The 12,068-nt window shown below is 35.3% G+C and overlaps 1 protein-coding gene across 32 annotated transcripts in view; it reads right to left on the bottom strand.

Moving 5' to 3' along the window:
• LOC136843439 (phosphatidylinositol 4-phosphate 5-kinase type-1 alpha-like) overlaps positions 1-12,068 on the bottom strand; it is a 350,658-nt gene that overhangs the window by 36,262 nt on the left and 302,328 nt on the right. For 25 of the 32 annotated variants that reach the window (XM_067111961.1, XM_067111936.1, XM_067111944.1 and 22 more), the window contains one exon: positions 6,452-6,528. In XM_067111961.1, the coding sequence (XP_066968062.1) occupies positions 6,452-6,528 (77 nt within the window). The remainder of the gene's footprint in view (positions 1-6,451; positions 6,529-12,068) is intronic. The other 7 variants (XM_067111938.1, XM_067111954.1, XM_067111960.1 and 4 more) reach the window with 1 other exon arrangement.

Genomic DNA, 12,068 nt, shown 5'->3' with positions numbered 1-12,068 from the left:
ATATATATAGAATATATATATATATATATATATATATATATAGAATATGGACATGAAATGTTACAAGGGTATATATACAAAACATAAAGGTGTGGCCTTAAGTCTCCGATGGCATGAAGGTGACCGTTTCCTAAGAAGGAGGAGAATGACCAATTCCCTAGTGGTTTTTGGCCTCATTAGCTCCCATTTGGCGATGGATCTGGAGGTCGCGTTTCTTGGGTCATCTTCTTTAGGAGGGGTCTGAGGATTAAAGCGTCGATGTCGTCCGATTTCCAATGTCCTCCTGACAGGTTCATATTGTTGGTTTGATTGATGATAGCAGATTCCAGCATCTTTCTTTTGTACGGACAGCTACTTTTGAAAACCAACTCCGCCCCACTCCAGTTTATGACATGTCCTGTATTTCTGATATGTAGGAAAAATCCCGAACTCTCCGAAGCGTAACGCATACTGATCTTTTGTGCTCTGTTATTCTTTTGAGAGTGATCTACCTGTCTCGCCTACGTAAATGTCATTACAATTGCTACACGGTATCTTGTAAACTCCGGCTTCTTCCCTTTGTTATTTAAGTATACGTTAATGAGCGAACTCCGATGGATTAGGGATAATGGAAAACGAAGGGATTGTTAGACCTGAGTTGTTCGGTGGTTTTTGGATGTTTTTAAATACGGAAGCTTTATTTTGTTGTTGAAATCTATTTGTCTGTTGTGAGTGGGACCTCTATAGTATATTTTATTCGCTTTGTTAATAGCCGTCTCGATAATGTGTGGTGGATAGCAGTTGCGTTAGGTGTTGGCGGATCGTGTTGAATTCTTTATCTAGGTACTCATTTGAACATATCCTAAGTCCTCTGAGGAATAAGTTGCACCCTACCATGATTTTTACGGAGACGTTGTGGTAGCTTAAGAAATGAATGTAGGAAACAGCGAAGGTGGGTTTTCTATATACTGTAAATGCATATCTGTTCTGTTTTCTTATGATCAGTACACCTAGGAACGGCAGTTTTCCGTCCTTTTCCCATTCCCTTTTAAATTTTATGGTCGGAACTAGCAAATTTAGCCTATTAAAAAATTCATTAAAGTCCCCCAGCTATTGTCCCAGAAAGTAAAGATATCATCTACGTATCTAAGCCAGATCATATTACGGGGTTTGATAGACAACAAAATTTCTGTTTCGAAATATTCCATATACAAGTTTGCTAGAAGGGGTGATAGGGGACTTCCCATGTTACAGCCAAATTTTTGTTTGTAAAAATTACCATTGAAAGAAAACACGTTGTTAGTTACACAGAGGTTGATAAGTTTTAAAGTTTTATCTATGCCAAGAGGAAAATGGTCTTCATATGGTTGTAACTTCCTCTCTAAGAAAGACAACACGTCGGCAATCGGGACTTTAGTAAATAATGACTCGACGTCTAGGCTGAGCAATTTGATGTTGTTTGAGGGGATGTTTAAACTATTAAATTTTTGTATAAAATCCTCAGCATGTTTGACGTGGGAGGATGAGAAGGTTCCTAGAAAGGGTGATAACAGGTCTGCGAGCCATTTTGATAATTTGTACATGAAAGAGCCCCTGCTAGATATTATGGGGCGTACAGGAATCCCATCTTTATGTGTTTTCGGGAGGCCGTAAAAATAGGGGAGAGAGGGGTTGATTACCTTGAATATCTCTAGTAGTTCTATGTCCTTCTTAACAAATCAGTCAGAACCACAGGGGGCAATAAGAAGGACATAGAACTACTAGTAGTTAAGATCTGATATCTGGTAATTTGGCTATACAGCCAAGCACTGGGGCATTTTGGCCATTCAGCACCTAACAATGTAGTGAAAAGGAGGGAGTAGTGAAGTGGTTGGATAGCAAGATGTAATGAAGGAAAAGGGCATGGAGGTGAAATAAATGGCTAAAAACTGGGTGCAGACAAGGGCAAAAGGGATGCTGCACACAGCTTTTAGCAATGCCATCATCAGTGCATCATGAGGTGCACTGATAGCACTACCACCCTAAAGTGGCTCATAGTTCTGGACTTGCAACCGAAAATAAAAGCAACTAAGAGGAAAATGCAAGGGTCCACGCATATCAAGTAGTTCCAACTGAGAGCCCAACCTTATAAGGCAGTTTAAAGAGTTCAAGAGACACATGAAACAATAAATGGTGGATTCAGACAATGGAAATTATATTAAAAAATGGTAAAGGCATCTAAGGAAAAGATAATGGGAAAATATGGAAACTTGGTGGTTTTATGAAGAATTACAATATGTAACAAAAGAGAGAGGAGGAAGCAAAGAAACGGGAACTAACAACTGAAGATAAGACAACCTAAACAGAAAGGAACATGGAAGCCAAGATGGTAATAGCAAAAGCCAAGTGTAAACCACATGAGCAATTGTCATAAAGATTTTGGAACAAAAGAAGGCACAGGAAAGATTTACAGGCTAACCAAAGCAAGAAACAAGAGCACGTAAGACATGACCCCACATAAAGCAAATCAAGGGAGCAGACAAAAAAAGTGCCATGGAAAATGAGGGACATCATAAAGTGATGGAAGGAATATTCTCGGAGAAACTACTAAATGAAGAACACGAGAGATTTATGAGAAGAGACGGGAGTTAAAATTTCTGAATGGTTAACGAGATAAAAAGAGGAGAAACACAAGCAGCTCCGATTAAGATGAAGAGTGGTAAAGCTGATGGGCCAGAAGGCATGCCTGTCAAAGCATGGAAGACACCAAGTAAGGAGGAAACAGATATACTGTGGGAGCTCATGAAGTAAATAATGGAAGAAGAATTATACCCAAAAACAGTGAGAGGGTACTCTATACTTCTATCAATTTTTAGAGGGAGACGGGAAGTGCAAAGTTCTGAGACTTACAGGAATTAAATTAATGGCCCATACCCTGAAATTATTGGACCCAATTACATGTGAAAGATTTAGAAAGGAGGCCAAGATCAGAAGACACCAGCTAAGCTTTACAGTAATGGAATATTGTTACTGGATTGGTACAATTGATGGAATATCCTCCTAATGCCAGGTAATGGTGATGTACAGAGAGAAGAAGAGGGCCTTACATACGGTCTCCATCGACCTATACAAGGCATATGATAAGAGTACCTAAACAGGAAGTGTGGAGAAGTTTGGAGGAGCGAGGGGCACAAGAAAAATATGTGGCAGTAATTAGTGAAACGTAAAGAAATTAACAACCACAGTGAGAAAAATTTTTTTTTTTAAAAGTCCCAATTAGGCTCAAGGGCAATGTACATAAGGTGGTGGTAAGACCTGCCATGTTTTGTGGGCTAGAAGTGGCACCACTTAAGAAAACAGAACAAGTTGGCCATGGCAGAGAGAGAGAGAGAGAGAGAGAGAGAGAGAGAGAGAGAGAGAGAGAGAGAGAGAGAGAGAGAGAGAGAGAGAGAGAGAATATTTATATTTACTGGTTCAAAACTCCATTTACGGTAATGTAAGATCATACTTTCGATTTGTCATTCCATAAAAGTAATCATCTCTTTACCTTGATTACATAAAAATAAAGTGCTGCTGCTGATGATGTGTACTATGTGCATAGTTACGATTACTATGGCTACAACAGTCCTAAAAGTTTACCTGTTTTTTATTATCACTCATTCCTTAAACAAGACAATTTAACAACAAATGTATTTATGTAATGTATCATTTACTTGGTTTCAGATATCATATGTAATGTAGAGATAATTTATGAATGCTTAATTTGTACAGAAGGATATACATTGCTTTGCATACACAAATCCATACAGAACATTGTGTCATTCTGTTTAAAGGGTTTGAATCAATGCAATTTCCGACTTACGTGCAAATATGGGAACCATCCCCCTTTAAGTTGAGGACCAACTGTATATGGTCTGGTTAAATAAGAGCTATACATATATACCCTGGGGGTCTATTAATGGTAAAATATAGAATACGCACCATTCAACTAGACACCACCCAAATTACGAGTATTCAACTTACAAACATTCACATACAAACAAACAGGATCACACATCAAAATTGTGTTCTGAGCCCTCCTCTTTGCCATCCATACGTTCATATTTTGTTCTGTGTGCCTATTCTATAAAATACAGTACTGTATGTACAGTGAATTGTGTTTTAGGATGAAAAAATGTACTACAGTAATGCATTAACTTTTTATCATACTGTACTTAAATAGGCGTGAAGAGTACAGTAACCAGCTTACAAACATTTTAACATATAAACTCCTGTCTGAAACGTAATTTGTTTGTAAGTAGGGTGGTGTCTGTATTCTGTATTAATTCAACAGACAATAAATTTGATTTACAGTACGGCTGTTAAGAGCATAACCCCATCATAAGCTGGGACAAAAGTTTTTATTTGCCAATGCAAATAAAAACTTTTGACTGCAGTTTTTGGTGTTTTACTTTTACAGATACTGCATGTTCATTATGAGTTGTTGTAGTATTTGATTTTTATAAATTCTTACAATTTTAATATCATTTTTGTTTTTATTCCAAGCTAGTTATAAAAAAAAGTTGTTTAATCAGACACCAGCACCAGGCTAAACATCTTATCTCTTACAAAGCTGAGCCTAAGGGTTTGTTCTGACAAAGTAATTAGATCAACAATATTTTGTCTAACAAACTACAGCTTCATAACTTTGAATGATGGCACACTGAAGACATTTGAGATTCTGACAAAATTTCTCTGGGGGATTTCTTAAAAAAAACTTGTCATTCATTGTCAAATGAATTCTGGGATTCACACAATAAGTTACTTGTGTACAGTAGTTTAACAAGACTACTGAGTTATGGTTTGTTCTCACAAATAAGACTATTTAGATTTTAATACATCAAAGCTGTATGAAAAAACTGATAACTGAAAAGACTAAAATTGTTAAGAGATTCTAATCAAATGTCTTTGAGAAAATTATTGCCAACGCTAAACATCTGCCGTCATCTGAATAGTGAAGTATATTGTATAATAGCTCATGAAGCCAGTAAGGAAATCAAGACAATGAAAAAGCAGCCAAAGTTGCAACTACTAGGCCTTCATGAAATATAACTATCCCCTTTGGCTAAGTTTTTAATATCTAAAAAGTGTGTCACCATGAATATGTCAGGCTTTATGGAATGATATTCTTACAATAAATTAAGAGATTAAACCCACCGTCGGTTTATGGAATTTTAACTCCAGAGAGAATGCCACACTGAACTAACTTTATCCTGTACAAGAATTGGTCACCCTTATTTGACCAATGGGTACTTGATAAATATCCTATGAACCAATTCCAGACAATTCCAGAATGCAGGAAACACACATGGACATAATATGGGTGTGTGACCATACGACTTTAAACCATAACAATAATTCCAAGTTTTGTTAACAAATCCTTGAAAAAAATTCTTTTTGTCTTCAACATTTTCCATTTACCAAAATCTTAAATTTTTTTAAGAGCTACAATTTATCAAAAATATCTATTATACATGTTGTGAGAACAAAACCTTCTGCCCAGCACTATAAGCGTTAAGAGTCAGTACCCTAGTCGGGATAAACTACTAAGTATTAAAAATAATAATGATTCATACTACAAAATATGTTTCTCTTACCATAATACTTTCTATTTTGCTCACATACATAAAATCACTTCAATTGTGTTTAGCTTGTAAATTTCCTCCTTCCTCTGCAAAAACCTATCCTGTATTTGCTATTCTGCATGTCCAGTTAGTCTACATAAAAATATACTAAGCATATAATAAACAGAGCATTTCATAAAAAAGTAATTTCATAGTTTATAGTTACGTGGGATGAAAAATTGGAATTAAGTAAAGTGAATCACTATAAAGCATTCACAAAAATACAACTTCTGTTCAGTGGTAAAATGGAAGAGAGAGAGAGAGAGAGACAGAGAAAGAGAGAGTGTGTGTGTGTGTGTGTGTGTGTGTGTGTGTGTGTGTGTGTGTGTGTGTGTGTGTGTGTGTGTGTGTGTGTGTGTGTAAAGAGGGAAAAATCCAGTGTTCAAAACGCAGTGCTATTTGCCAACTAAAAGAAATATTTATAAACACAACAAAACCATATTGCGAGTCTGTAATTTTAATCCTCATCATCATCTAGGACACAGCATACCTGCATATCAGTCTCAGACCACAGGTATGAAGAAGATTCCTTATTTATGCATTTGTACTTAGTACTGTATGTATTGAAATACTGTAAGTCAAACTTACCTTGACAAAAATACATTTCCAGCCTTGTTAATCACAAGTGTTCAGGAGCTAATGATGTTATAATATGGTTCCATTTCATGCAAAAGAATCAATGCTAAAGCAAAAATCAACATAGCCTTCAAAAATGAAAAGGTACAATAATAATCAAATGCAACATACCCAAACAAAAAATAAAAGTTTAACAAGCATGCAAAAGTAGTAGAAATTAAAAAAATACAATATGATGTCATTTCTGTACTTACCATTTCTGTTTCATGAAGGTTAATATCAGCTGATTCTTGAGTGGTGTTAAGACTGCGGACTGGAGTAGTGGGACACCCTGCAATTAGTGGAATCCGCTTATACATATTACCAAATTTACAAGGCCTATCTACAATCCACTGCCTTTATAACCCCTAGTGTAAATACAGTGTATTTATATACATACATTATATATACACATACATACATATATATATATATATGTATAATATATAATTTGTGTATGTATATGACCATTACAAATCTAAAAAATGTTACCATATCTTTAAACTTGCTAGGTCTATATACAAGTATATATCAACTAGGAGCTTTTCCCAACAATATATCTATCAACAGTATTCTCATTTCATACAATATCAAAAGTTTCCGACCAACATATACCCATTAAGTGCTACCTTACTGGAAGTGAGAGCTTTAACCAGACTACCATTAACCACATGATATTACATTATCTTCATCACTAAATGTTAAAGAAAGTCAAACGGATAAAGTACAAGTACAGTACACCCCTTCTATTATAAAAGTCTCTGCAGTTGTTCAGAAATGTACACATTATAAAAGCCTTGTATTGTTAGTTATAAAAGCCTTCTACTGGAAGTAGGAGAGCTGGTATTTTTATACAAATACTTGTGTCACAAATACACATGAGTTCATCAACATCAATGTAAACATTTTCAAGTACAGTACGGCACTGTAATTAAAACATCAACTCTACCACAAATTTTCTAAGAATAACTTATCCTGGCATGATTCAGACCATAACCCCAAGATTATATTTACATACTGTCCCCAAAACTTTCACTATGTACAGACTACATTCAGAAAAAAGTCATGAGAGATACTCAGTAGGGTTTTACCTGATGATACAGTTTCAAAAAGACATGGACATACAGTTTATCATAAAGTTTCAAAAACTCATTTAAAAATACATACTCTTTTGATAAAATTGCATACTGTCACTCAAAATACTGGAATAAGTATGAAAGAATGAGAAATCACAACCATGAACACGATTAAGTAAGGAAACTTAACGAGAGAATGCGATACAAAACAGGAGAGAGAAAATGATATACTAAAGGATAAGAGTGCATACGAAGATGGAACATATGATGTTTAACCAGCTCTGAGAGGTTAAACAGTAAAATACGATACTCTAATATACCTATTTCAATGTAACAATACAACTCCAGCTAAGCGGAAAAAGAAAAGATGATATTGAAAATCTTCAGGCAATCGCTTCAAAAACCCGGTAACTGGCAACCATACACAGATGCTTACAGCTGTGGTGATACATGCGTACAGTACTATGAGTTATGAGGACTGACTGATTGACTCATTCAGTGAACTAAAACAGCATGTATGACAAATTAAGATACCAGCAACAAGGTTTCATAAAAGATCAGGAAAATTTGCTGCATAAGACAAATGCTGAATGAAAAATATACAAGTATACAAAAACTGCATTTTAAAAAAGGTATGGAATTAAGCTTAAACACCATAGACATCTTAACCAATAAAGGCTTAGAAGTCATGTTCACTTCCCACATGGCCACTCCTCTCACCCATAACTAAGGGGGCTGACTGATTTATTATGCAGTATTTGTCACTATTCTTTTAAAAGCTTCTGTATAATAATGTTAAAAATTAGAAATATATTGAAATCACAAGAAAAGTTTTATTTTGCATTATCACAAAAGGTCTTAGTCAAGAATAAAATGGTAGTATTAGTTTTATCTGATAAAAAGCTTACATTTAGACCAATGGTTTTGTTAATTCATACTTTATAAGTTCTCTGGATGTGGTCTTGAACAGTATAAATCATAAATTATTGGAGCCACTGTTCGCTGTGATTTTTACCTCCCGTGTACAGTGTATACCAAAGAGATTCATAACTTAAATTAAATTAAAGGATATAAGTAGACCACAAAAAGAATTGTTTACCACCTACTGTCTTGTATGTTTCATGTTGCTTGTGTTTACACTACCTCTGTTTACTGTTATCGCATTACCATAATGTATAGATATGCATTAGAATTGACACTGGGTTTGACTTCAACCTTCTGTATGATGAACAGATGTTCAACAATTTCAACAAGCTCTTCCAGTAGTGTTTGCCCTACAATCACTTATAGTTCTGTCTTCCAAGTTTTAAAAATTATTAAGCAGAACAGGGCTCATTATAAATCATGTGCTTTACTAATGTAAATAAATTATCAGCAATGTGAAAATTGCATAATGAATCAGTTGGCTGCCTTGGTTATGATTTAAGGGCAAGGCTTCCTTGCCCTACTAGGGTCAAGTGATTAAAGCACTTCATCTAGTATTTGAAAGGTAGTGATAATCGTATCTGGCAAATCTACATGTAATTAAAAATAAAGACACTACACAAAAGCTCTTGGACAGCGGCTAGCTGAACTCACCAACCTGACCTTTTAAAGAACAATCTCCCTCTGGAGTTCTCATGACTAGGGCATACAACAGACAAACTCATCAGTCAAGAGGACTAAAAATAATAATTATCGAGTATGCTAAGAAGATCGAAGTCAAAATCTTGATGCTCGAAGGCCTGTCCTGAAGGGTCACTGTTCTTAAATATATCACAATCTCATTAAATCATTCATTTTTAAGTCTCATAACTACAGAATATGGATCTGCTGAGGATTCTAAGTAAGTTTCCACAAACACTTCAATCTGAGACTTGACATTCACTGTTGTTCAAGATTAGAATAACCACAAAAATATGTCATTAAACTATAAGTGTTGAGTGGCATTCTCAAATAAGAAAATGAGTGCTGAACAAGCAAGAAGAATATGAAAATAAATTGTCAACAATGATAAACTTGGAACAAGAAATACAAGTACATATGACAGAAATAATGATGCTGCTTTATGGTCCTGATCTAGATGTAATAAATGGGAATCCTGAAGAATGATAAAAATAAACTGTAATACACAAAGTAAATAAAAGTTTGTCTTTACTTCATGCATGCTGTTAGATTACAGAAAGTCATGTCCTGACTATAAGTAACCTTCCCTACTGGGTCACATGTTTCCACCAATCAACATCATACTTCACGAATACAATAGCTTGTACACTATATCAACGCCTCTTACACCAAGACAATCTCACTAAACGTAATTCCCTTACTTGCTTACAAATTCCCCAATAATTTATATCTCTTGTTTAACAAGCACAAGATCAGCAGTAGCATAAGGCATGATGAACCTCAATTAGCCATCAATCACACTCCTTTTAATGTAGCCTGGAAATGAGGCTGGCAGATCTGAGGGAGAAGGTGGTGGGATTCACCTTATGAGTGATGAGTTTGTATGAAAAAACTAATCTCACATTAAGAAATTTGTTTGTTCCATTGCTTTAGTGTGTCAAGCATCTCATTTGAATGTTAACTGTCTGCAATTTCCGAGACAGTCAATCCATTTCAGTAAAATACATGACAAGATGCTTGAAGAAGTTAAGCGTTGACTGACTCAGAAATTGCAGACTTTTACCAATTAAATGAGATGCAGAAGCTAATAGCCACAATAGCTACATCTCTGGGATACAAACAATGAATAAAAGAGAAGAAAAGAACTAGGAAAACATTCTGCAGTTTATGGTGAATGACTCTCATACTAATCAATAATGTATAGCCACTTCTCGTAAATGAAGCAAGAGAAGGAATGGCAATGGGTATCAGGGTCTTCCCTACAAAAGCATGTGAAAATGACATACCTTTGGCATACCTAGCTCCCAGAGAACGCATGAATCTTGCTAACTTGTTTCAGAAATGCAAATGCCAAGAAAAACACATCTTCACAAGATATCCAGCACTTGAACTTCATGCTTCACACAGAGGTTTGTACAGAAACTTGGTAAGACTTCTCAGGAACAGGGATATATCCAATTAGGAAGTTCAGGTGACCTTTGGGAACCTCTTCCTTCTCAAAATGCTACAAGAGCCTCTCAGTTCTGCTGAAAACTTTGCCAGTCTGATGGAATGGAATACAAAATTTAAGCCAAAGGCCAAGCACTAGGACCTATGGGGTCATTCAGTGCTGGAAGGGAAATTAAGAGTAAAAAGATTTGAAAGGTGTAACAAGAGGAAAATTGCAGTTACACTTGGAAACAATTGTTAGGAGAGAGTGGAAGGTAAGATGTAAGAATGAGAATATGAATTGAGGTACAGTAAAAGGAATGAAAGGAGTTGCAGCTTGGGGTCAAAGGTGCACTGCAAAAGACCGTAAGTAAGGCCTACAGTACACTGTGAAAGATGCACTAATGGCACTACCTGCTAAGGGGGTTTGCCCCTCTAATGGACATGGCAACTCTTTCATGCAGTCTTCCGTTCAATACCAGACATATAAAAAACATTCTTTTGATCTAGCATGATGGCCCTGACAGCAATCTGGTTGACAGTGATTTCAAAGTTTTACACGGTCACTAGACCTGCATTACGCACATTTTGGGGGTCACCGTTAAATTTTTGTTGTCGCATTCCAATATTCATAGAAATTCATGCGTTGAAACTTTGACACAAATCATCTTGATGCAGTTTTAGCATAATATTTTAATTCTTAAAAAAAAATAATGTTCACTGCATTCAGTTTTAGTAATTTTTAAAGAGCCTCTTTAATTTTATAGTTGGAGATACTTAGATTTTGGAGTCTCATATATGCTTTACCTTCCAAGAAGAGCCTATTATCACTGTTACTATTATTATTATTATTACTATTCAACCACTGATTTAAAATACTGTACTTGACTTTTACAGGGCTGGGCCAAAAGGTTTGTCTTAATGATGAATTTAAATTTTATCTGATAACCTGCACTTCTTTTAAAATGTAATACTGTACAGTAATTGGATCATTTGAAATTGATGAAGATTTTGACTAAATGTCCTGTCCCTAATGATTTGTTTCCAAAACCTGACATTTGCTGTAGGCTGAAGCTTTGACCTACACATTAGATATGCATAACTGTTGATGATGACTTGCAATCTGTGCATACAGGGATTGGGTCATGTAGACTATTCATCAAGTATCCAGATGTCAAACAAGTGTGACCAATATCAAGATGAGAAAAATTTACTTGCATGTTACATTCTTTCCGGTTCAAAGAATGCCCTAAATCAGTTATACTTTCAATATCCATTAATTTCTTAAGAGATTCACTGTCTCATAAGTCTGTCATTTATTACAATAATAATTTGTTCTAGAGATGTTGAATAATTACTGACATGAATAGTTACATTTAATCTAGTTAAGGTAACTGCTGCTTTGGCTGCTTTTTCAGAATCCTCATTTCCCTTTCTCCCCACAAGAGCAGGGACCCACTATAATCTGACACTTAAACCAGTTTCATAAAATCTGTGCTTTACAAATTTAATTTGCTATACAAGATCAGTTTTAGAAACGAGTTTTGAACGGCTTCAATACTGCTTCTAGAATTGCTGAAAATGAATTTCTTAGGTGGCAAATTTTTAATAATTGTAAATACAGTAATTTATTGAGCACAATTCTGCTGTGAACACTGAAGCACTGTTTTGTAAGGGAACTGATTTATTAAGTGAAATGACTGTAAATCCTACACCTAATCAA

Source organism: Macrobrachium rosenbergii, chromosome 11 (assembly GCF_040412425.1).
Source record: "Macrobrachium rosenbergii isolate ZJJX-2024 chromosome 11, ASM4041242v1, whole genome shotgun sequence".
Classification (NCBI taxonomy): Eukaryota; Metazoa; Arthropoda; class Malacostraca; order Decapoda; family Palaemonidae; genus Macrobrachium; species Macrobrachium rosenbergii.
The sequence above is the reverse complement of the archived record's forward strand: the minus strand, read 5'-3'. Positions and strand labels throughout refer to the sequence as shown.